Genomic DNA, 24,660 nt, shown 5'->3' with positions numbered 1-24,660 from the left:
CCATTTACTTACTTCTTTTGAAGTCACTTGTGACTCTCTAATAGGTTGTACTCACCACATTTATATGTCCTCTTAAATAAAACACACGTGGCTCTTGGCAATGCAGCTTATATGTTCATAAAATCCAAGTAATTTTGTGCTAAATTCTAATTAAGAAATTTAATTGAGCCTCCACTTGCTACTCTGTCTGTGTAAGCAGCAGCTAGGGATCACCTAATCATTCAGAGATCTGTATTGCTTTCCTTTTGTTTATTTAAAGAGCTGTACCTGACATACATTTCTTTAGACAAATTCCCTTTAAATATTGGACAATGAAAGCAAAAAGTATGTAAACTTTGTGGCTACTCCAAAACAATCATCTGAGTACTCTGTAAGTGACACTGAAGCTCTCTCTTTTTGCCCTAGGTCAAAACCCTTTCTTGTGTCACACAGAAAAATAGCAACACTCTTTATTCTCGAAAGAATTTATTATTAGAATGACTAAATTGTCAAAATAAATGTTTTCTTGTTTTAGAGATTTAACCACTATTATTTTCCACTGTGTCCTTCGCTCAGAGACTTTGTTATACATCATAAAAAATCCAGTGTCAATCAACTGTCTCTCAGCAGTAGAAAGTGACATCCCTATGAAGATCAGGGCCCTCAAATGAGACTTTGAACCCCCTGTACTGGTAAACATCCAGAACAGCTTTGCTGCTGTCATTACAGATATCCTGGTGTAACTCAGGTCAGGCTCTGTGCACAGTGCCTAGCTTCTTCTCAGAAGGATCAGTTGCACTCCAGTAAATTAAGCAATAACACAAATAACAATCCAGACATCCAGATTTTTCAAAAGTCTTCCCCCTGCCAAGCCTGTTTAGCCGTGCTTACGTATAATCAAAGCCTACAATGGCCTGACTTTTACCATATTTCAAGAGCTTTGCAACTCGATTTTGTTAAGGGTCCAGTTCTGTTGAAATGGTTTCAGCTGATAAGATTATTCTAGTAAGCAGGGCTTAACCTTGGGGAAACAAAGAGTGGATTGAAATAGAGTTCGCCCTTCCCTTCTCTTCCAGTCTATAGATGCACGCACAGGCTGCCTGCGCTCCCCTCTCGCTGCGCTCCGCACCCCGCGGGTCACCTTGCCAGGCAGATGCGGCGTTCCCTGCGCGCTCTTCCCGGAGCGGGGCGCACAGCGCTGGTCGGCCTCTGCCACCTGCTGGCAAAGCCGCAAACGGCCCAGGCGTGAATTCGGAGCCGGAAGGCTGCGTGTGCGCTCCTAAAATCCGTCTCCATTAACTAAAACCATCGTGGCACAAAGAGGACAGTCTTCTACTGCCGTTGCTCTTCATGCAGCTTTGGCTGCGAAGGCTACGCCCGAAGAACTCCGACAGAAAAATACCTCCAAATTTAAAATAGTTGTTCTTGCTGATATACATAAAGGCCTTCATTGCTTAGAGCATATTGGTGTTCTTTGAGACTGATTTGTGTTGTTTTTAAGGCAATTCAAACAACCTTAAACCTTTGAGGTATTTGCATCAATTCTAGAATTCAGATTAACAGCTGAACTTATCCTCATTAGGCCTAACTGATTTCTGCTCCTGAATTGTGGAAAAATTGAAATGTAGGTCTGGGTTGAAACCTGGCAAAAAGTGAAAATTCTCTTTTCAGCTTTATATCATATGCCTGATACACTAAGTAGCCCACACAGCAAATCTGCACATGCCTTAGAGTGTTAGCTGTTTAACATATTGTGTGCAGCTGATATTCATATCTGTGAGAGGTTAATAACACCCTGTGAAACAGAGGGTTCCTGGGCACACTTGGGTAATTGCTGCAGTTAAATGCTTTAGACTCACAGCAGCCTCTGGAGATTAAATTCTCATGCAAAATTCATTCCCATGAATTACTGCAGTTCATCAAAGATTCTTCTCAGAAAAGTACTGCATAGTGAATTTCTTCAACTGAAGCTTGTATCTTGATCAAAAATATAGGTCAATATAAACCCCTACCTCTGCCTCAAGCAGAGTCTTTTTCTACCCCTCTAGCAAAGCTTCTACGCTGATGCTGTAGCCTCTGGAAGCGCAGAGCAGCCCTCAGGCTGCCCAGCACCACTAACGCTGGCCTTCTGGGAAGCCTCGGAGAGAAATGGAGAGGAAACAAAGGTCTGCCCAGGTTATTAGATAGTGAGTGGATTTGGGGGAAAAAAAACAAAACAAAACAAAACAAAACAAAACAAAAAAACAACAAACACTATGTGACATGACCGTCTTTTGGTGTTTTGGGATCCTTTTGAGATGACAGCCTTTCAGCTGCCATCACCATCAGAAGCACAAGAAAAGGGGAGGGGGGATGGCACACAAGAATTAGCTCCATTCAGTTTGGGTTGTTATTCCTTGCGCAACACGACATTATGAAGTAAGTGTCTAGACTCATTAAGTTACAAAGTAATTCCAGGCTGTCTAAAAGCATATCTTTACCGTACGCCTTCAGACAAAACATAACTTTCTGAACGTGCTGCTTAGAGCATACTTCCAGAACGAAGCTTCCCAACCAAGGAACAGATCTGCATCGTACCAAAGCGAATCGCCTCTCTTTTTCTTCCGCAGGCCGGGAGAAGCAAATACACTCAACACATTTTAAGCGGCGAAGATGACAAAAGACAAGACGTTCTGTTCCACACTGCCCCACAGGCACCCGCGGAACGCGTCCTTCCGCTGCAGACGGGGGGGCGGGGACAGCCGGGGACGGGCTCCATCCCGTGCCCGGGGCGCCCCCGGCGGAAGCGCCGGCGCGGGGCGGGGCAGCCATGGCGGCCATGGTGGCGGAGCACCGTGAGTTGGGGCGGCTCTCGGCACTCGCCGTGTACCGCCGGATGGCGGGAGCCGGGCGGATGGAGCGGCGCCGCCGCGGGGCCCCGCTGCCGGCAGGTCGCAAGCGGGCCAAGGCCCGCCCGAGGCGCGGCCGGGCGGGAGGCGGCGGCTCGGAGCCGGAGGCACCGCCGCCCGCCGCGCCCCCGAGCCGCGTGCAGCTCCCCGTGGAGGCCCCCGTGGAGGCCTCCGTGGATCCTCGGCCCGAGGCGACGGCCGCCGGGCCTGACGCGAAACCGCGTGGTGGCCCCAAGGCGATGCCGGGCGGCCCGCGGCCGGCGGGGGAGGACAGCGGCGGTGTGTCGGGGCTGCTGCGGCGGCTGGCGCGGCTGGAGGACAGCCGGCAACGGGCGGCCGAGCTCTTCCGCTGGCTGCTGGCCCCGGTGGCGCCGGCGGAGTTCCTGAGGCGGCACTGGGAGCGGGAGCCGCTGCTGCTGCGCCGGGGCGATCCCGGCTACTACGCGGGGCTCTTCTCCACGGCCGAGTTCGACGCCGCCCTGCGAGGAGGCGAGGTTCACTTCGGCACCCACCTGGATGTGACCAGCTATGCCGAGGGAGTGCGGGAGACGCACAACCCCTCCGGCAGAGCCCTGCCCGCTGTCGTGTGGGACTTCTACCAGAACGGCTGCTCCCTGCGCCTCCTCTGCCCGCAGGCCTTCTCCCCCACCGTCTGGCACTTCCTCTCCATCCTGCAGGAGCAGTTTGGCAGCATGGCGGGGGCGAACACCTACCTCACGCCCCCGGGTACGCAGGGCTTTGCCCCCCACTATGATGACATCGAGGCCTTCGTGCTGCAGCTGGAGGGGAAGAAGCGCTGGCGTGTCTACAGGCCCCGAACAGATGCTGAGGTGCTGCCCCAGTTCTCCAGTGCAAACCTCACGCAGGCTGAACTCGGTGAGCCTGTGCTGGAGACTGTGCTGGAGACCGGGGACCTGCTGTACTTCCCCCGTGGCTTTATCCACCAGGGTGATTGTCTCCCTGATGCACATTCACTTCACATCACTGTGTCTTCCTACCAGAGGAATTCCTGGGGGGACTTTCTGGAGAAGCTCCTCCCAGCTGCCCTGCAGATGGCCCTGGAGGAAGAAGTGGAGTACCGACGGGGGCTTCCCATGGACTACCTGCAGTATATGGGAGTTGCTAACTCTGACACAGTCGATGCTCGGAGAACGGCCTTTGTGGAGAAGGTGCAGAGCCTGATAAAGAAACTTGTTGACTATGTACCCATTGATGCTGCTGTGGATCAGAGAGCCAAGTCGTTTCTTCATGACTGTCTCCCTCCAGTGCTCACGGAAAGTGAAAAGGCGCAGAGTGTCTATGGCTTCCCGGCCCGGTGGCAAGATGGAGGCCCCTGCAATGTTGATATCCTGATAACAAAAGACACCGAAGTACGCCTGCTCCGCCATGGCATCGTTAGACTGTGTAATGAAGAAGCAGGTGTGATGCTGTATTACACTACAGAAAACTCAAGAGTGTATCATAAGGAAGAACCCAAGTTCCTTGAGCTAGATCCTGAATACACAGACAGTGTAGAATTTCTTCTGTCCTCCTATCCAAATCATGTAAGTGTGGCTAACCTTCCATGTGAAACCTTGGAGGAAAAGATTTCTCTAGCTACACTTCTGTTTGAGAAAGGTATTCTGACTACAAAGAAGCCTCTGGCAAAAATCTAACCCTTATTTTTTCACAAAATAAAAGTACACTTGTTTAGAAAATGTTCTGTCTTGGTCTTGCCTTCCGTCTGCTAGATATGAATCAGCAGTTCAGGTCTCTGCATCTCATCTGGGGGTAGAAGGTCTATGTCATGGGTAGAGAAATCAAATGTTCTGAATAAAATAAGTATTTGCTCTAGGAGCAATTCTGCATGGCTGAGTGCCTAGAGAAGAGAATTGGTTATCTTCTTTTCATCAGCCATGTTATTACACCCTAGGTAACTTCAGGGAGGTTGTGAACTTTCTTGTAGTCACCATCATGTTTTCAGAGTATTTTAAAGCAGCCTGCTCAGCTGCATGGAGGACATACTGTTCATAGGCGTATTTGGTAATGGTCACCATTCTGTGTGCTTTTGCTGGGCTATCCTGCATATATGGTGTGGCCTTCAGGTCCATGCTGTGTTGTAAAGATCCCTTGGTCACACATATACTCTTCCTAAAAGAGGGGCCTGCAGGCAGCTCCCACTCAGTTTTAGCAATTACACCCACCTATGTGGCTCTGCCCTTACTGAATGATGCAGTAAGGTTTTCTCAGGCAAAGATGATGTCTTGGTTTGGAAAGACAGGAGTCTGCTAAGGCAGGCAGGAGCCTCCCCTGAAATGGAGAATGCAAACCCTCCCCACCCCTCCGAATTGCTATAGTTTTAAATTAAGGGGCTCTCAGGCAAAAATGTGGGAGCAGGAAATAACAGTTCTTTAATAGGGAAGAAATAAAAAGAATAAAATAAATGATGCAGTCCACTAGAACAACACTGACAGAGTCAGAACCCAACCTGACACCCTGTTGGTCAGGGTGTGGGTGGTAGTCCGATTGAAAATGTGGCTGCAGTCCTCTGAAGTATCAGGTGTGGTTCTATTGGAGCAAGGAGGATCTGTAGAGAAGGATGTAGTCTTCCTCTGGAGATCCAGTGGAGGAAAAGGCAGCTGCTGCTCCTCTGGTGAATCCCGTGGAGAGAAGCTCTGCTGGAGTTTTAGAATCTCAGACTATATCGGGGTAGCAATGCTTGGCTCCTCCCTCTGGGCGGAGCATCTCACAATGGGATGTAATAGTTCTTATCAGTCATGCACTGATATTCAATAGCCTGTTATCAGCAGAGGTCCCCTCCCGAGGAAGGTGTGAATGTGGTCACTCAAAGAGAGAGAATAAGGCAAACTGCTCACTTGACAAGGTGATCAGCCATACAGATGGTAATGGAAAACATCTTGCATGCAATCTTCAACACATGATCTGTTGCATTTGAAATGCTTCAGGTTTGCTTGCTTCCTTTTCAGTCCAGTAATAGAGATAAAAGATCTTCCCCCACTGGTTTCCCCATAGCAGCCTTTAGCAATAAAATTATTGGTCCTTTCAAGGCAAGTGGGATGCCCTCCGATATGTTTGGGGACTTTTTGTGCTGGGTGAAAAAGTTTCATTTTAGGACCTATCAAGTTACATGAATACATGCCTGGCTGTGAGGTCAGTTCCCATAAATACTGGCAAACCTCTGAAACACTTTTCCACAATGCTATTTTATCATAGCAGTCAGCAGGTGAGAGATATTCTGTCTTTAAAGCCTCCTGAAGCTATACTCACAGTGAGCAGGTTGCATTGCCCTGTGCTCCTCTGAGCTGTTGGGTTATCCAGGTTTTGCAAGATGGCGCCCATACACTCTTAACTGTTTGGGATTTAAGTGTAGACTATATCCTCCAAGATCCCATACTTGCAACACTGCCAGTCTTTCCTACTTCTTTTGTCTGTATGCTTTTGCTAAATCTTGAAAGTTGAGCTGTGTAAAATTGCACAAGATCATGCTGGGGTGCCCTTGGGCCTCTTGGCTCTGTGAAGCTCTAGTGGCTGGACAGAAATGCTATTGCTACACTCATCCTCTGACCCCCCTGTCTATTCATCCTCACCAGCCATCCTTACCCCACCATTTATGTCCCTGGTAAATATCTCCTGTCTCAGTGGTGCCCTTCCTGGGTTGCTCTGTGTGTTCTATGTGCAACCACAGGCACCAGCACTGCAGCTTTGCTGCTTGGGGCTGTGCTGCAGAGCTGCACCAGGAGCTCATGCAGCTCTTTCTGAGATGGCTGCAAGCACCCCCATGTCTGTTTTGAGCATTTTAATGCCCACCAAAGACAGCATAAAATCTCCTTACCTTTCCCTGGACTCTGGAAACTGCCTGGGCTAGACATCTTACACATACTCTTCACAGATTTACACAGGACTAGCTAGGCACAGTTTCTTTTTTCTTCATTGCTCTTTCTGCAGAAAGCTATTTCTTGCTGAGACCTGCAGAGTATACCAAATTTTTTTAACTAGGAGGTGGTGGTCCATTATGATCCCAGTAAGAAAAGCATACTTTGTAAGGTATCTAAAAATGCCATGTATTATAGCTAACACTAATCTTACATCCCTTTAGATGCTGGGAACCCCAAGCAAAGAAGTGTTTCCCCGTGTCATGCAGACGTGGTTCATAGCAGAGATTGTCTCCTTTCAGTCTTTTAAGGTTTTGTAAGATTCTTGTGTAAGGAAACAGCTCTATGTAGCATATCTACAGTCAAACAGAAACAGTGTTTGCAAGGGAATGTCTTTCTGCGCTGTTCAATAAGAGCAGGGCCATGTAAGCTGTGTTACCTCAGGTCCTGAGTGGGAGCTGCCTGTGGTCTCTGTAAGGAAGAGCTGGCTGAGTTTCCTGTAGGGCTTGGGTTCTGTGCAGAGCAGCACAGGCCTGAAGGCCCCATTGTACAGGCAGCACAGCACAGGCACCAAAGGCATGGGGCAGTGTGGTGTCCTCCAGAGGCCACACCATGGCTATTGGAGGGGAATATTCTGCATGCTGTAAGGCAAGGACCATGCTGATGGTCCCTTCATGGGCTTCCAAGCAGTGCAGAAACACAAATGAAGGTACAGAGAACATATCCACCAATTTTTCCGAACGAAGCTGAGCAGGACAGGAGAGTTTTGAGAGAGTAAGCATTTATTTGCTCTCATAATCAGACCCTTGAGGCACAGGAACAGCATCTTTTTAAGGATACAAGGACCATTAAGTTTCACAACATCTATATGGGGCACAAAAAGTGGGGAGGGGAGTCAGCAGTCCCACACGTGCCTGTCACTTTGCCAATTTCAAGAAAGATTCAGAAATACTCATCTGGTTTAGCTAGCACCTGCCAGAATGCTCACCTAGGAAAGGGGAAGGATCAACAGATATGCACTGGTACTATTCAGAGCATGGGTACTATTAAGATATCACCATCTCAGAGTGACTGAGAGGAGAAGACTCCTGCATTGTGGAGAGGAGACACCTGCATTTTTTGAAGCAGCTTTCATGAACTGTCACCACATACCCACATGTGAACCCTTAGTCTAGAAAATATAAAGAATAAAGCCTTTACTGGTAGCCAGCTGTGGGGGATTGACCTTGGCTGGGTGTTGGATATCTGCCAAGCCACTCCTTCAATCCTCTTTAGCAACAGGAGAGGTGGAGAAACTAAGAAAGAAACCTTACAGGTGAAGATAAGGACAGGGAATAATTCATCAATATTTTGCCCAACATCACAGGCAAAACAGACTTGACTTAGAGAAGATTAATTTATCTTATTGCCAGTAAATAACAGAGTAGACAGATATAAAAAGAGAGATATAAAAGTAGAGTAGATATAAAAAGTAGAGAGACATAAAAAGAAAATTAAAACCACCTCCTCATCTTTGAGCAGCATCAGGTACATCTCTGAGCTGGCTGAAACTGTCTCTGTCCAATATGGGGGAACCCCAATCTCTTCTTACAGCCTCCCACTACCAAAACGTTTCCACATTAGCTCTAAATAATCTTATTTTTCTCTTGCAATCAGAGCTCAAATGGAGTAAATGTGCTTGTTCTCTCTTGGCTACCATATGGGAATGTTTTGCATGGAATAGAAAAAAAAAATTGTGTAGGAGATGCCTGTCATTTGTTCAAAAGAAAAAGTAAATATTGCTGTAACATTCTTTGTGTGGTTTTGCAAACTCTCAGCATTAGACAATCTTGCCCTCCATTAATCTTTTCAGCTGAGCACTGATGAGCATTTCCTCCTATCTCCCAGGTGAAGGGTCCAGGGGTTGGCCTGCTTGGTTTCTCCAAAGGAGCTGAAGTGTCCCTTACCATGGCTGCCTTCCTGAAGCACATCTCAGCTGTTGCTTCCCCAGTGGGAAGCATTCCCATTCTGGGAAGCAATAGGAACATTCCCTCTGTGACTGTTACATTGATTCCTCTCTGCTATGAAGGATAAAAAACACCATGCTTTGACCTTATGTGAACACAAAGCCAAGGCCACCAATTCCAAATTTCTTGATTATTCTGATGTTATTGATTATCCCTGGCAACCAAAGCCTGATCCCACTAGAGAAAGGTGAGGCACAGTTTCTATTCATGGTGGGCCAAGATGACCGTGTTATCAAAAGTGAGTATTATGCTACTGAAGCCTGCAAGCTTCTGCAAGCTCAAGGGAAGGAAAATTTTCAGATTCTCTCCTACCCTGGAACAGGGCACTGCATAGACCCACCCTTTTTCCCTTTGTACCACATAGGAAGCCACCCCGTTTTTCACAAGCGAGCAGTCCTGGGAGGGGAGGTCAGGGCTTATTCTAAAGCTCAGGTTCATGCTTGGTCACAGATCCAGGAATTTTTCAAAAAGTATTTAACTGTTAGCTAATGTGCAACAAATAATGTGCAAGCAACACACAACTTTGAGCAACCAGATCTGATAAATTCTACTGCAGTTATGAGGTCAAACCTTGTCACAGCTGTACCAGTAAAACTACAGTATATTTCATGATTTTGTACATCCATAAAACACAAAAAAATGTCCTTTAGTTTAAAGCCATTACATTGCTCATAAATTTTTCATTTTACAGGCCTCCTTCAGGTACTGAAAGGTGGCAATTAGGTGTCCCTGGAGCTTTCTCTTCTTTAAGCTGAGATGCTCCATCTGTGTCAGGAGATCGGCTGTGATGATCACGCCCTGCCGTGGGTACTGGCAGAGATGCAGCAATGGCTCCAGGCAGACTTGGCAACTTCCAGCACGTGTCTGCCCACACCATTCCTGCCTCAGCTCCCCCCACCCCTGCCTATGTGTGGGAAACCGCATTTATAAAAGAAGCCTCAGCTGGAACGCAGACAGTGCACTCAATAACTCCGGAGCCATGTGGCAGGTCAGTGCCTGCTCCCTGTGCTGGGCCAGCTCCCGCGCCTGGCAGAGGCGGCTGCCCTGGCCAGGCCCTGCACCTGCAGCCCCACGGAGCCGCGGCCCCGCGTGGAGCCCCGGCACAGCCCCCGCCCAGGGACTCTCCTCCATGGCCCCCTCCATCCGCCTGTCGCCCGCCGTCCGCAGCCTCTTCGATGAGCCGCTGGCCATCGCCGTGCAGGTCAAACTTTGTCACAGCTGCACCAGTACAACTCCAGTATCTTCTATACCTTTGCACATCCATAACACAGAAAATAAATGGGCTTGCCTTTTCTATTTCTTTTCCCCTCTCAACCTTTTTGCTCAAGTGTCCAGAAAAGGAATGTTATTTTCTGCATTAGTCTTTGATAACATAGGTCATGTGCAAAATGCACAGTTATGTTTCTTGGGTGGTTTCTATTCCTCTAATACTTGACAGTGCTTTCCATGTCACTGTGGTCTCTACATGAATATGCTATCCTCAGGTCATACTAATTGTCTCTAATGACAGTTTTGGAGCAGGGATTTCACTGCTCTTTGTGGTGACTGTGTCATTGCAATGGAAACATCTCTGACTTCTGTGCTGCTGGAAGTGTGTAAGAATGGCTGCTATGGCCAGGATGCTGGGCTCTCTCTGGTTAAGCCTTAGGAAAGGTTGTTTGCCTTCTTTGTTATTGGGGTGAGAATTGCCATGAAGAGTCTGAAATTTGAAAGCCGTGTAATCATTTGTTTTGCTTTGGTTAGAAGCAGGTTTTGCATCTTGACCACTCTCCCATCCCAGGGTAGATCAAGGGCCCTGTTGGTGGAAAGGCCTTGAGGGCCTCCTGCCCTCCTCAGCAGAGAAGTCACATACTCCAAAACATCTGTGTACAATGAACTGCCACCAGCACCCCCAACTGCTTTGCGAGGACAAAACCAGGGGTCAGGGAGCACCATTTCTGTCAGACCTGGAGGGCTGCCACCTCCTTTGTGAACACCATCACCCCATGTAAGCTGAACCAGCTGTCCTGGGTTCTCCATTTTGCAGGTGTCCTCCAGGCCAGCTTGATACACTGGGGCAAACTTCAGAGCCAGCAGTTGCCTCTCAGTCCTGTCACGTTTTCAGCACCTGGGCATCCCCATTGTAGACCTTCCCTGCCAAGCATGTTTCATAACACGTTATCAGCAGCACTGTCTGACACCTCTGGGCCTGCCCTAGCATGGAAAAGGCTCTTTGCTTGAGCGTGGGCTAGAAGAGAATGTGATAGAGCAGGAGGGAGGGAGGAACATAAGTCTCGGAGTAGCTCATGGCAATGCCAGGTGTTGTCATTGCACAAAATGGCTTGTCCCAGGAGATTCCAGGACAGCAGTGCTGGCTGGTAGGGCTGTCTCTGCCTGAAATGTTCTCAGGCCTGCAGCTTGGCTGACTTTGAGGAAAAAAGAGCTTGAAAAAAAAAAGAGAGCAGCTGCCTTTTGGAGATCTTAGTATCATAGAATAGTTCAGGTTGAAAGGGACTTTAAATGACATATAGTCCGACCCCCTGCAATAAGCAGGGACATATGCAACTAGATCAGATTGCTCAGAGCCCTGTCCAACTTGGTCTTGGATGTTTCCAAGCATGGGACATCCATCGCTTCTCTGGGCAACCTGGGACAGTGTTTTACTACCCTCATTGTAAAAAACTTCCACCTTATGTCTAACCTGTATCAACTGTCCTTTAGTTTAAAGCCATTGTTCTACTAACAAATTTGTCCCCATCTTACAGGCCTCCTTCAGGTACTGAAAGGTGGCAATTAGGTGTCCCTGGAGCTTTCTCTTCTTTAAGCTGAGATGCTCCATCTGTGTCAGGAGATCGGCTGTGATGATCACGCCCTGCCGTGGGTACTGGCAGAGATGCAGCAATGGCTCCAGGCAGACTTGGCAACTTCCAGCACGTGTCTGCCCACACCATTCCTGCCTCAGCTCCCCCCACCCCTGCCTATGTGTGGGAAACCGCATTTATAAAAGAAGCCTCAGCTGGAACGCAGACAGTGCACTCAACAACTCCGGAGCCATGTGGCAGGTCAGTGCCTGCTCCCTGTGCCGGGCCAGCTCCCGCGCCTGGCAGAGGCGGCTGCCCTGGCCCGGCCCTGCACCTGCAGCCCCACGGAGCCGCGGCCCCGCGTGGAGCCCCGGCACAGCCCCCGCCCAGGGACTCTCCTCCATGGCCCCCTCCATCCGCCTGTCGCCCGCCGCCCGCAGCCTCTTCGATGAGCCGCTGGCCATCGCCGTGCAGGGCCTGGGCCCGCGGCAGCAGGTCACCCTGCGGACGTCCTTGCGGGACGAGACCGGAGAGCTCTTCCAGGCTAGCGCCCACTACCAGGCGGGCGACGACGGGGAGCTGGACCTCGCCCGCTGTCCTGCGCTGCCGGGAGGCAGCTTCTCCGGCCTGGAGCCCATGGGGCTGCTCTGGGCTTTGCAGCCCCAGAAGCCTTTCTGGCGGCTGGTAAAGCGGGACGTGCAGAGCCCCTTCCTCCTGCAGCTGGAGGTGTTTGAGGGCCACGGGGAGCGCCCCGGGCGGCTCCTGGCCCAGGCGCAGCACGAGCGGGCGTTCCTGCGGGACGGGGTGCGGAGAGTCCCGGTGCGAGAAGGGAGGATCCGGGCGACGCTTTTCCTGCCCCCTGGTGAGTACCAACTGCAGCCATCCTGCTTTCTCTAAACCGGTCTTTTGTTGGTGAAAGTTGTTCCGTGACCTCTGTGGAGTCCATTAAAGCCCCATGTCCTTTCCCCCATCCTTCCCTCCCCCCTCCCATGCCACTGACCAGCCTGACCATGCTTCCCAATTCACCGGCCCATGCATGTGCCAGGACATGGTTGCAGAAGGGAGAGGAAAAAACATTCTTACCCGGGGCTTGAGGTTAAAAAAACAAACAAACAAACAAAAAAAAACCCTGAAAAACAACCATGAAGAAATTCACAGTAAGTGAATGTGTGTGTGTGTGCCTTGAGAGCTGCTGGACAAGAAGCTGCAGAATACAGTGGTGGAGAAGGGCTCTGTGACAGTCATTGACATTCTTACTCACTGGGAGGGGTTGGGGTTGTCCCTTCTCCCCCAACAGCAAGTAACTATAGTAACTATTTGGTGACCATGGCCCACCATATTGGGCTGAGCATCATCAGTTTGTGAAAGAGGGAAGAGGAGGGGCTCAAGAACATTTACAGGGAATAAATCTTTCAAGCAGGAAAAGTCAATTATCTAATTGCTCCAGAAAAGGTGCAGAGCACCTTTCTGAGATGTAAGGATTGCCCAAGACATCACCTGTCTCCAGCATCTTCTGGGCAGCTACACCAAGACTTTCCTGCCAGAGTCCGGGGTGTGGGAAGGCTGATTTAACAGACTTAGCATCCCGCCCACAACAAGGCCAGAAGTCCCTACTCTGCCTCACCACTACCCCCACCTGCTGATCAGGAGAGGGAAGAAGCCACCTGCATACACTTTATCTTCAAAATGTTCCACTTCCCCTGAGCTGAGGCATTTTCAGTAAGTCAAATGTTAGTGCATTTCCTCCGAGTCCCCTGACCTCCACCTTCTGCCTATGTTTTAAAATTATAAGCCCTTGCCACACATTGCCTGGCACTTTGAATTGTTTCATAGGTACTTTGAGTTGTTTCCTAGGCACAGGAGAAAAAGCATTTATCCCCATCCTACTGCCACCATAAACAAGCTTCAACTTAGCAAGACTGCAAGGTCAGTCTGTAGCCTGTATTTCTCTTAGCTCTATTTGGAGATGTGTTTCACAACCATGATTTCACCACACTCAAATTGTCCTGCACTGAGATACCTCACAATGGTGTTCATTTCCCGAGCCTGCTCTCTACACCACACATCTCCACATTCAGATTCAGGAGCTGGATACTCCTGAAGGCCAAGTAGAGGCAGGGAGCGCAAAGGGCTTTTGCTACAGTACTGTCACACCTCCCTTGAGTACTCCCATGGACTTATTCAGCTGTACCACCTTTTCTGGGCTTGTTCAGTGCAAGTCCACAGAGCCCTGCCACACTCAGCTGAGCCATGGGCCACAGACAACTGCACTCCTGGCCCCTAGCCACACAGTCACTGCTCTGAGTGCTCAGAGCCTGTGAAGAGCCAGTAGATGTGCTGTTGCCTGCATGCAAACAGCCACAGAAGGAAGAGCACAGCAGCACTTTTGACGGCAGGGCTCTCCTTGGTCCAAGGTAGAGAGTGAACAGATGCTGTGATCTCTCTCTCCTCGCCTCTGTGACACTCCACAGCACATTCTCACCTTCCACCTGCAGCCTTATCTGCAGATGCACAGGCCACTGCTGCAGGGTCTGAGACTGAGACTGCAAAGGGTGGGAGGCATGAGCCCACTCAGGCGTCTGGCTCTCCTGAAGCCAGAAGAAGGTGTGAGCTAGGTCTTCTCCACTTCCCAACAGGTCCAGGGTTACCTTCTCTGGCCTGTGTCTTGTGGAGCTTTCCTGCACGTTGCAGTCCCAAAACCAGTCAGGCTGGAGGAATGCAACATGCAAAGCATTCTCTTTCCCTGCACTGTCTGGACAGGTTCGGGATTCTCCCAGGATCAGGAAAAGAGCATCCTGGATCAAGAAAGATCCAAATAGATATCTGCTGATCACCCACTGAGGTGGGTAGCATCCTGTGCAGAATTTGATACTGACTGCTGCCAGACATGACTGGCAAAGAAACAAAGTACTGGTTTGGGTGACTTACAGCTTTTCAAGGGATCTCAAATATTAAAAAGCCACAATACAAACAAAAAATCTTATAGTTTCTAGTTTGCATTGCATGTATCAAACCATGATACCTTGAGGATTTTTGTAGTGGTAGATGAAGTGCTTGTTGTTGCAGGGCTGCTTACAGGAAGAGAATTTGGAACAAGATTCTTTTACCAAAGACTCTCCTCTTGTTGGCCCTAAGCACAATGCACAGTACTGCTGATTCCTAAAACAAATAAAGGTTTGCACCTTACCTAAGAGGTTCTGCTCCAGCACTTTTTTTCCTCTGCAACACACTCTAGAATTTTTTCAGGTGCTGACACTGCACAGCTGACTGATAGTGTCTTTTCCCCAAAAGAAGCTTTTCTGCAGCTCCTGTCTGGTACCTCATTTGATGCAAACCAGAGAAACATTGAAAGGAGTAATTTCAGGCAATTCTGATCTTTGTCTTGTTTGCTCCAGGAGAAGACGCCTTTCCAGGGATCATTGATATACATGGACTTGGAGGAGGTCTTTTTGAGCCCAGAGCAAGCCTGCTGGCCAATCATGGCTTTGCCACACTCGCCCTGGCTTATTATCAATTTGAGGATCTGCCCCATGAACTAAAGGAACTCCACCTGGAATATTTTGAAGAGGCAGTGAACTATATGCTGCAGCACCCACAGGTAGGAACACCCATTTGCTCTGGGTTCCAGGAACTGCTCCTGTAAAGTCCTCTCACTTTGCTCAAGTCATCTTTGGAGGAAGCTGCAGAATTACTCACCTGGCAGGGCTGGCCTTTGCAAGGATTTTGGGTGTCTGAGTTCTAGGAAAGAGAAGGGGCAAGTATACATGCTCTGGAAGGGGAGTGGAGAGAGATCACAAAGCAACATCACAAGAGACAGATCACATGTAACCAAGTGGGAAGTGCATGCAGGAGAAAGCCTTCATGAGTTGCCACCAAATGTCCTCCTACAGTTTAAAGAGTGAAAAGTAAAGAGCATCTGCCAGGGTATAAGACTAATAATTCATAGCTGTGCCCTACAAGCTGTGCCCAGATGCATGAAATCATGTCCCCCCACTCCTGGCTGATTTCGGAATACCAGGGAACATTCTGCATATGCATGATTTGAAGTACAGTGTGAGGAGGAAGTGTAGGGGGTGTGGGAGGGTGTGCCTGTCATTTGTCCAGAAGGAAAAGTAATCATTGCCATGACTTTCTTAATGTGGTTATGGAAACTCTCAGCATTAGACAATCTTGCCCTCCATGAATCAGCTGTTGTGCTTTTCAGCTGAGCACTGATGAGCATTTCCTCCTATCTCCCAGGTGAAGGGTCCAGGGGTTGGCCTGCTTGGTTTCTCCAAAGGAGCTGAAGTGTCCCTTGCCATGGCTGCCTTCCTGAAGCACATCTCGGCTGTTGCTTCCCTCAATGCTCCCGTTGCTGTTACATTGATTCCTCTCTCTTACAAGGATAAAACCATCCCCATTGTGACCTTACGTGAACACAAAGCCAAGGCCACCAATTCCAAATTTCTTGATTATTCTGATGTTATTGATGATCCCTTTCAAGCCCCTTGCAACCAAAGCCTGATCCCACTACAGAAAGGTGAGGCACAGTTTCTATTCATGGTGGGCCAAGATGACCGTGTTATCAAAAGTGAGTATTATGCTACTGAAGCCTGCAAGCTTCTGCAAGCTCAAGGGAAGGAAAATTTTCAGATTCTCTCCTACCCTGGAACAGGGCACTGCATAGACCCACCCTTTTTCCCTTTGTACCACATAGGAAGCCACCCCGTTTTTCACAAGCGAGCAGTCCTGGGAGGGGAGGTCAGGGCTTATTCTAAAGCTCAGGTTCATGCTTGGTCACAGATCCAGGAATTTTTCAAAAAGTATTTAACTGTTAGCTAATGTGCAACAAATAATGTGCAAGCAACACACAACTTTGAGCAACCAGATCTGATAAATTCTACTGCAGTTATGAGGTCAAACCTTGTCACAGCTGTACCAGTAAAACTACAATATCTTCCATACCTTTGCACATCCATAACACAGAAAATAAATGGGCTTGCCTTTTCTATTTCTTTTCCCCTCTCAACCTTTTTGCTCAAGTGTCCAGAAAAGGAATGTTATTTTCTGCATTAGTCTTTGATAACATAGGTCATGTGCAAAATGCACAGTTATGTTTCTTGGGTGGTTTCTATTCCTCTAATACTTGACAGTGCTTTCCATGTCACTGTGGTCTCTACATGAATATGCTATCCTCAGGTCATACTAATTGTCTCTAATGACAGTTTTGGAGCAGGGATTTCACTGCTCTTTGTGGTGACTGTGTCATTGCAATGGAAACATCTCTGACTTCTGTGCTGCTGGAAGTGTGTAAGAATGGCTGCTATGGCCAGGATGCTGGGCTCTCTCTGGTTAAGCCTTGGCAAAGGTCATTTGCTTTTTGTGCCTTCTTTCCATCTTCCCTTCCAAAGGAAGTGCTCTGGCTTGTGGATACTTCTGGCCCCAAGATATCATGCAAAAAAACTTTCTGTTGAATTTACAGCCATTTTGATCTTCTTCTACATGATGTGCAACATTTTAATCTTTGTTACTGGGATGAGAATTGTAATAAAGAGACTAAAATTTGAAAGCCATGGAGTCTTTTGCTTTGCTTTGGTTAGAAGCAGGGTTTGCAGCTTGACTACTTTCTCATCCCAGGGTGAAGGCTTAAGAAAGCTTGCAGCAACTTGGGATCAAAGGTTGCCCGGGTGGGAACAGTAGACCATAGAAGATGGACACATAATCCCCTTACCTTCACTCTATTCCACAGCTTTTGTGTCACCAAGCATGGAGGAGAAGGAATTTTGCTGAAGCCTCCAGGACCCTTTCCCTTAGCATCTGCTCCCGCATATGGTCAAGCCCATGATCAAATCCAGTAGTGTAAGCCACAGAATGTTGTTCTCAACAACAGGAATAGTTGCCACACATTCAGGGCTGGACACCAGACAACATACCCAAATGCTAGATGACAGAACACCTCACCTGTTTGGAGAGAAAGGGTCATTTCCATGGTGAATGAAACACTGCCCAATATCTCTGACCACTTAGTATTTCCAATTAGGGCGATGCTCAAGATTCTCTTAGATGCTTCCACTTTCACACCTCTAAGACAGGCACGAGGAGCTCAGAGCACGAGGCATCCCTGCCAGCATCTCCCAGGAAGAGTGGGAGCTTCAGGAAACAGCTCTCCCTCTGCAGTTCCTTTTGGATCAGAAGATCCATCTCTGCCTAAGATGGACTGAATGACCCTGTTTTTTTAAATCCTTGCACAATCCATTACTAGAAGAGCCACATGTTTCCTGACCTACCTAGTCTGTGAAAGTGCTCCTCCCTTATTGCTCCTGCATCCCTGACCACCCCCGACCATCCTTCCTAACACACCTGGCTGTGCAGCTGCCTAGTCTGGGCAGAGCCTGGTGGAGACATAACCCACCTTGCCCATGCTTTGAGGTAACAAACAGAGAAGCAGAGCCGACAAGGAGACAAGAAGTAACGGTGAGCTAGTGCTGGTGTGGCTTCTCCCCGCCTCGGCTGGAGCTGGCCCTCGCTGCGGTCCCTTGGCCGTGCCGTGCAGAGCTGTCCCATCTCTGTACGGTCTGTCCCACACCGGCCCTTCCCTGTCCCACCTCAGTGCGGTCTGTCCCACACCGGCCCTTCCCTCTAGGGAATTCCAACTGCGATTCTGCTCGGTGGCTCGTCTTCTCCCCACGTCTCCTGCCCGCAGCCACCGCCCGGGCTGGGAGAGCTCGGTGAGGCCCAGAAGGGTTTCAAGGACTCGGCAGCTTTTGGATGAAGCCTCCCATAGCCGGGGAAGGCAGCGGGGGGAAGACAGAAGAGGACGCAGGTATTCAGGGAAGCATGGAGGAAGAAACGGGCAGGGAGGCAGGCAGGCAGGCAGGAGGGAAGCAGGCAGGCGGGACAAGGGAGCTGCCGCCCCGCTCCTCCCCGCCAGGGCGTGCCAGCGGCACTCAAGGCCCCCGCCCGGCCCTGGTTTCGCGAGGATCTGCCTCAGAATCCGCGCCCAGAGACGGGAGCGATCCGGTGCCATGTGGCAGGTCAGTGCCTGCTCCCTGTGCCGGGCCAGCTCCCGCGCCTGGCAGAGGCGGCTGCCCTGGCCCGGCCCTGCACCTGCAGCCCCACGGAGCCGCGGCCCCGCGTGGAGCCCCGGCACAGCCCCCGCCCAGGGACTCTCCTCCATGGCCCCCTCCATCCGCCTGTCGCCCGCCGCCCGCAGCCTCTTCGATGAGCCGCTGGCCATCGCCGTGCAGGGCCTGGGCCCGCGGCAGCAGGTCACCCTGCGGACGTCCTTGCGGGACGAGACCGGAGAGCTCTTCCAGGCTAGCGCCCACTACCAGGCGGGCGACGACGGGGAGCTGGACCTCGCCCGCTGTCCTGCGCTGCCGGGAGGCAGCTTCTCCGGCCTGGAGCCCATGGGGCTGCTCTGGGCTTTGCAGCCCCAGAAGCCTTTCTGGCGGCTGGTAAAGCGGGACGTGCAGAGCCCCTTCCTCCTGCAGCTGGAGGTGTTTGAGGGCCACGGGGAGCGCCCCGGGCGGCTCCTGGCCCAGGCGCAGCACGAGCGGGCGTTCCTGCGGGACGGGGTGCGGAGAGTCCCGGTGCGAGAAGGGAGGATCCGGGCGACGCTTTTCCTGCCCCCTGGTGAGTACCGGCCATGCCGGGCTCCCTCCCCCACGTTGCTCCCTCTACTTTCGGCCCCGCACTCGCAGGTCCGGAGCCAGACCGCCTCTGGGCTCCACTAGCGCTCCCCACCCGGCAGAGGACAAGGGGTCGCTGCGTCTCGCCAGTAGGGATTGTACACTCCTCAAGGCGTGGCCTGATCAGCCCGACCAGCTTTGATCTGCTGGCCTACTCCTCACACGGAGCAACCTCATGTAGTGAAGCACGTGTGTGTGTTTATCTGACTTCTAGTGGACACGAAGGCATTGATCACAGTACACTCTTTGTTCCCAAATGCCATGGGAGGAGGAGTCAGCCAGTTTTCAAGGCACTTTTCCTGGACCTTACTGTTTTCCAGAAAAATGAGGTGCTAATTCTTTTGAGTAAGTGGAAGATGCTCTCCTAAACTGTGGAGTTTAAATCTGTGGCTTCCCTTTCCAGCCTCTCCACACATCCTGAACTTAGTAGTGTCCTAATTGTTGTAGCTCAGGTTGCCTTCTGCTGCCACATTTGTCCCCAGTTCTTCCCTGTCTGTGAGCAAGTCGAGGAAAACATTGGAGAGACTTGCCCTGGCAGTATTTTTGTCAGAAAATAATGAAAAGGGCCTGTGAGTTTTTCAGATTGCCTGACAAATGCTCTGTTATCCTTCCATCAACTGTCCAGATGTCTGCTAGTTTTCTGTAGGAAACCTCATCTCTTGCATTCCCTTGGTTCTGCAGTAGCCACACCCCCACAGCATCCCACCTTTCCTTCCCCCCGTGATACAGAGGTTTTCACCAAGCATATCTCTGGAACCCCAAGGAGCTCCTCTATGTATCATGTGCCTTCCCCTCTCCCCTTTCCTTCCTGTCTGTCCCAGATAACTCTTTCATGACAGTGCTAAAATCATATGTGCTGTGCCAGCCAGTGCCTTAGGCTCTGACTGCTCTGATTTCAACTGTCTCCTTGAGGCTGGAGGTGAATTTCTAGTTCTTGCTTGTTACACACATTTGATGCTAGTCTGCAGACACCTGAGGGAAGCCTCACCCTCCTTCCTGAGCAGGAATGGAAGTCTCCCTCTTGGCGACCTCCTTTCCATACTTGGTTAGTACTTTGCAGCAATCCCTCTCAGCTCTGGACTTAAGTCCCTGTCCCATGATGAACCTAATGTAATGCTTCCCTTACCAGGTAAGCAACGCTGGTTTCAAATACTTTCTTCTCTTAATCCCAGAAAAAATGACTGAGGTGCAGTTACACTAAAATTCAGAAGCTGGAACCATCAGAAGATGAGATTTTTTTGGATCAGCCTTCTGAGAAATGCACTAAGGAGAAGCCTGCTGGGTTTTTTTTTTTTGAAGCAGAGCTTAATATATTTGCAGTGAATTTACACGATACAGAGAACTAATTGTGACTGTCAAAAGATCCCTTCTCTTCCAGCTGCCTGTTTCCTGATGTTATCTAAAACATTAGCAGACCTGCTAATTTGTGCTGGTTTGTTTAATCTTGAAGCAATATAGCCACTTAATTAAAACTGTCACAGTAATTTAGGACCCTCAATACCATTCTGCTGCTGTATTTTTTTCTTTTTTTAAAATAAACATTTCAAGGCCTGTGAATTTGGAATATAAATTTAAAATTGTGGGTTAATGTGTCCTGTTATGTGGTCTCTCTCAGGAAGTGGCCCCTTTCCAGGAATTATTGACTTGTATGGAACTGGAGGTGGACTCCCTGAATACAGGGCATGCCTGCTGGCCAACCACGGCTTTGCTGTGCTGGCTCTGGCTTTCTACAGCTATGAAGATCTCCCCAAAGGGATGAAGGAATTCCACCTGGAATATTTTGAAGAAGCTGTAAACTATATGTTACACCACACCCAGGTTGGTTTGTTCATTGACTCTCACTACAGTGAACTCTCATCAGTTAGCTCCTGTCAGACTACAGGTCGGGCAGAGCTGCTGTACTTAAAATAGCATTGCTGTTCAGTTGGCTGTTATTGTTTTATATCTTTAACTCCCATTAAAATGGCTCTCTGGCAGATTATTCCAACTCTTCCTTTGAACTGGCCAAGTGAAACAGTGACACGTTGGTCACATACTGGTAATTTCTACTCCATTCAACCCAGTATCATAACTAGGATGCTAGTTTCCTGGAGGCTTACTGGACTTGCAGTGGGGATTTCAGATTTATGCTCTGTAGAATGTCCTTCAGAACTAAATGTCCTTTTCAGCTGTGGAGCACATGATAGCCTTCTGTGATCCAGGTCTCAGGGAAACCAAGGAAACTCAAGGAAGTCCACCAATACACATTTGATGCTGTATATTTTATAAACTCTTAAAATTACTCCAAATGTTGGTATTTCATAAGTATAGGTTTTAGTAGCTAGTTGTGCACTTAGGGATCCTTCCAATTCAGCCCCTCTTGGAAAAGAGCCCTGCTCAATTCTGCATCTCCTTATAAGTAGCTGTGAGTGAAAGTAGCTAGAATTGCACAAACCAACACTTGGTTTCTTTGGAGAATGAAAATAAATACCTTCCTCAACCTCAGAAAGATGAGTAGTTGTTAAAGGTCTTGTCTGCTTTTTAGTTACCTTAACCTTAACTGCTCATGGCACTTCTCTGCCCAAAAAAATCTGAAAATTGCTTCACCCTGCATTTTTTTTCCCTTGAGAGCAGTACAGTACCATTGCCTCCCATTAATACCTCCACTGCTATTCTCACCATGTTTTTAATATGTTGCAAAGTTTCAGCCATATTTTTGAATTTCTTCCTTCCCATATTTCAAAGTTAGTGGGTTTGAAGCCTGTTACACTGGTGATAAGACACAGAAAGTATTAGATTCTGATGCTGTCTCAGAGCCTATTTGCCCCGAGAGTCTTTGGATATTGAAGAGTTGTGATATTAGCTAACCTTCTTCCAGTAGCCTTACAGGATTTCAGCACCCAGTAAGATCATTTAACCTTCCTATTCTAGTTAATTTGCCTTGTGTAAAAGAAAATGAAGGTAACTTAGTCGAGACTGACTCCGGGGGACTGTACAATTCTCCTAGAAAAATGGTTTTAATAGGTTGTATTATTAAGATGAATTTTAATGAGTAAGCTACCTCAGACTACTTCCTGTGAGTTAGATACCAAACATTCTAGAAAAGCGGGAGAGCAGCTCATGTGGAGCCTGCTACCCCATGTCAGCTTCTTAATAGGGGAACCTTGAATATAAGAAATACATTAGCATAAGTGATGACAATATCATACTCATTGCTGGCTTTGAGCATTTTGCACTGAAAGAAAGCAACTGCAGAGGAGACCTCCCCTGCACTTATCCTCTTCTTCTATCAACTGCATAATAAATAAAGGGAATCTGGGACTGCACATTTGCAAGCACAGCTGTACTGTGCTTCAGCACTGAACCTTGTAGCTTTGTTAGGATGATGCTGCAGTTTCAGTAGGGCTTAGAATCATAAATCAAGCACAGAACAGTGCCTAGGATCCTTCAGAGATAGGCCCAGTACACAGAACCTCAGATGCCTGTAGGTGGGGTCCAAATTTAGGACAGACACAGCTGCAAACATGGCAATATATTAAAGAAGTGGCATGCCATGGTTCATTGCTTGTGGTTTCTCTTCTCTCACCTGCAGGTTAAAGGTCCAGGAATTGGTTTGGTTGGACACTCGAAGGGGGGTGACCTGTGTGTCTCCATGGCCTCCTTCCTAAAGGGCATCATAGCCACTGCCCTTATCAATGGCTCGGTGGCAAATGTGGGTGCGGTGCTCCGCTACAAGGACATCACCATTCCACCCCTTGGGATGAATCCAAAACGCATCAAGGTCGGCAAGTCTGGGATTGCGGATATTATTGATGTATTGAACAGCCCGCTAGAAGGGCCTGACCAGCAAAGCTTTATCCCTTTAGAGAAGGCTGAGTGTTGCTTCCTGTTCATTGTTGGCCAGGATGATCACAACTGGAAAAGTGAATTCTTTGCAGTTGAGGGGAGCAAACGTTTGCAAGCTCATGGGAAGGAAAAGCCTGAGATAGTCTGTTATCCTGGAGCAGGACACTACATTGAACCTCCCTTTTTCCCGATGTGTGCAGCCTCAATGCACCTGCTATTTGGCAAGCCTGTGATGTGGGGAGGGGAGCCCAAGGCACACTGTGAGGCACAGATAGATGCTTGGAAGCAGATCCAAGCTTTCTTTCGTAAACACCTCACAGGCGAGCCATCTGGAACATCCAGTAAGCTCTGATATGAATTAGGTTACTTTACAGATGAAGATGCTGGTTTTGTTAAATGTTCTGTTAAATTGTTTTGTTAAATGGCTCAGAATGAGAACAAGGAACATCAGAGAATAAGCTATTAGGTTTCTTGGAGGATGATGGTTGGTGAAAGCAAGAAAGCAGCTTCCTTTTTACACCCTTCTCTAATCTTGGTTAGAGGCCTTGGCCTCCTGTTTTATGTAGTTATAAGGGTTATAAGCTGTGGAAAACAAATGGTGGTAAAGCTGTGTGCTTTGAGTGTGAATTGAAGTGGTAGGTAACTCATCCAAGTTGAGAACCGGAATGAAAACATGCCTTGGCATTCTCAGAGAAGATGTATGCCATTGCCCAGCTTTGTGTTCTAGTTCCAGTATTCCAGTTTTTCTGGAGGCAGTAATCTGCCTTCAGTAATCTTTCTGTTCTCCCTGTGCACGTCTCCCTCCTTTGTTGCTCTTTGCCCTTCTCTCAAACCACTAAAATGCATCTGCCTTAAAAATATCTAATATTTCACTTACCAAAAGCAGTACTACTGTGCCAACATTCTCAGGTAACACTTCACATTTATAGGCAACAAACCAGCCCATAGCTTGTTGTGATGCTTTGAGAGCATGCAGTAGAAATGAAGACATTTAAACAGTCTGTGGAAGTTCGTAAGCGTGAAGAAACAACAGAACAGGTCCTGTTAGTTGTCATCCTGGAGTCGCTCCCGGGGGTCTCCTCAGCACGGCTGGGTATCGCTGTGGAGATCCGTAGCACTGTCGGAGCTCCCTGCCCTCCCAAATGCCGTCTCAGCTGCCTCTTCCTAAGGGCTGCCGAGAACAGCCCGGCGGCGGCTCCGTGACGCTGACACGGCGGTTCCGTGAGGCGGCCTGGAGGGGGCCTGAGGCGGCCGGCCCGCTGTGTCGGAGCGGGGCTCCGGCTGCACGCCCGCTGCTCTCTGGGCAGCCGGGTGAGCGCTCAGCCCCGCCGGGATCGGCAGTAACTTTGTGCACCCAAGCGTGGGGTTGAAGGAGAAGACGCTGGGAATTGCCGGCGCACTTGCACTGTGTCCCCGAACACATTGTACCCGGCAGTGCCTGCAGCCCGCATGCGGCCTCTGCTGTTGCCTCTGCGTCAGGCCCGTTTGTGCGTTTTGTATCCACTGTACTTGTAATGGATTAAAGTGAAACTTTAACCGATGCCCACGGCTCGCTGCTCCAGTCAGTTGGATGGTTTGGGGGAGGCGGGAGCGGCCCGGGCCTGGCGGCCTTGCGGCGCTGGGGGGCGGGGAGGGGCTCT

At 49.2% G+C, this 24,660-nt stretch overlaps 4 protein-coding genes across 4 annotated transcripts; all 4 read left to right on the top strand.

Annotated features, from left to right (window-relative positions):
• The first annotated feature begins 2,778 nt into the window (after nucleotides 1-2,778).
• On the top strand, nucleotides 2,779-4,564 carry RIOX1 (ribosomal oxygenase 1). The gene has a single exon (XM_030949605.1). It carries the CDS (start codon nucleotides 2,789-2,791, stop codon nucleotides 4,520-4,522), a length of 1,734 nt encoding a protein of 577 aa, XP_030805465.1. The 5' UTR covers nucleotides 2,779-2,788; the 3' UTR covers nucleotides 4,523-4,564.
• A 2,787-nt stretch (nucleotides 4,565-7,351) lies between these two features.
• Nucleotides 7,352-9,234, top strand: LOC115904545 (putative acyl-coenzyme A thioesterase 6). The gene is given in 4 exon segments (XM_030950035.1): nucleotides 7,352-7,387; nucleotides 8,627-8,789; nucleotides 8,842-8,899; nucleotides 8,901-9,234. Coding segments are annotated over 4 exon segments (591 nt in total).
• A 2,543-nt stretch (nucleotides 9,235-11,777) lies between these two features.
• Nucleotides 11,778-16,346, top strand: LOC115904544 (acyl-coenzyme A thioesterase 5-like). Its single transcript, XM_030950034.1, has 3 exons — nucleotides 11,778-12,387; nucleotides 14,921-15,123; nucleotides 15,765-16,346. Exons 1-3 carry the CDS (start codon nucleotides 11,778-11,780, stop codon nucleotides 16,344-16,346), a joined length of 1,395 nt encoding a protein of 464 aa, XP_030805894.1.
• A 2,124-nt stretch (nucleotides 16,347-18,470) lies between these two features.
• On the top strand, nucleotides 18,471-24,556 carry LOC115904164 (acyl-coenzyme A thioesterase 1-like). The gene is made up of 3 exons (XM_030949348.1): nucleotides 18,471-19,139; nucleotides 20,811-21,013; nucleotides 22,767-24,556. Exons 1-3 carry the CDS (start codon nucleotides 18,530-18,532, stop codon nucleotides 23,370-23,372), a joined length of 1,419 nt encoding a protein of 472 aa, XP_030805208.1. The 5' UTR covers nucleotides 18,471-18,529; the 3' UTR covers nucleotides 23,373-24,556.
• The last annotated feature ends 104 nt before the right edge of the window (nucleotides 24,557-24,660 follow it).

The sequence above is a fragment of the Camarhynchus parvulus genome, chromosome 5 (genome assembly GCF_901933205.1).
Source record: "Camarhynchus parvulus chromosome 5, STF_HiC, whole genome shotgun sequence".
In the NCBI taxonomy this organism is placed as follows: domain Eukaryota; kingdom Metazoa; phylum Chordata; class Aves; order Passeriformes; family Thraupidae; genus Camarhynchus; species Camarhynchus parvulus.
This window is presented reverse-complemented; position numbering and strand designations above follow the sequence as displayed.

Excerpts from the sequence above, each read along its gene's own strand:
- RIOX1 (XM_030949605.1), top strand. The coding sequence starts at position 2,789 with ATGGCGGCCATGGTGGCGGAGCACCGTGAGTTGGGGCGGCTCTCGGCA.
- LOC115904544 (XM_030950034.1), top strand. The coding sequence starts at position 11,778 with ATGTGGCAGGTCAGTGCCTGCTCCCTGTGCCGGGCCAGCTCCCGCGCC. Across the intron at positions 12,388-14,920 it reads GACGCTTTTCCTGCCCCCTG|GAGAAGACGCCTTTCCAGGG; the intron begins GTGAGTACCAAC and ends TGTTTGCTCCAG. Across the intron at positions 15,124-15,764 it reads ATATGCTGCAGCACCCACAG|GTGAAGGGTCCAGGGGTTGG; the intron begins GTAGGAACACCC and ends CCTATCTCCCAG.
- LOC115904164 (XM_030949348.1), top strand. The coding sequence starts at position 18,530 with ATGTGGCAGGTCAGTGCCTGCTCCCTGTGCCGGGCCAGCTCCCGCGCC. Across the intron at positions 19,140-20,810 it reads GACGCTTTTCCTGCCCCCTG|GAAGTGGCCCCTTTCCAGGA; the intron begins GTGAGTACCGGC and ends GGTCTCTCTCAG. Across the intron at positions 21,014-22,766 it reads ATATGTTACACCACACCCAG|GTTAAAGGTCCAGGAATTGG; the intron begins GTTGGTTTGTTC and ends TCTCACCTGCAG.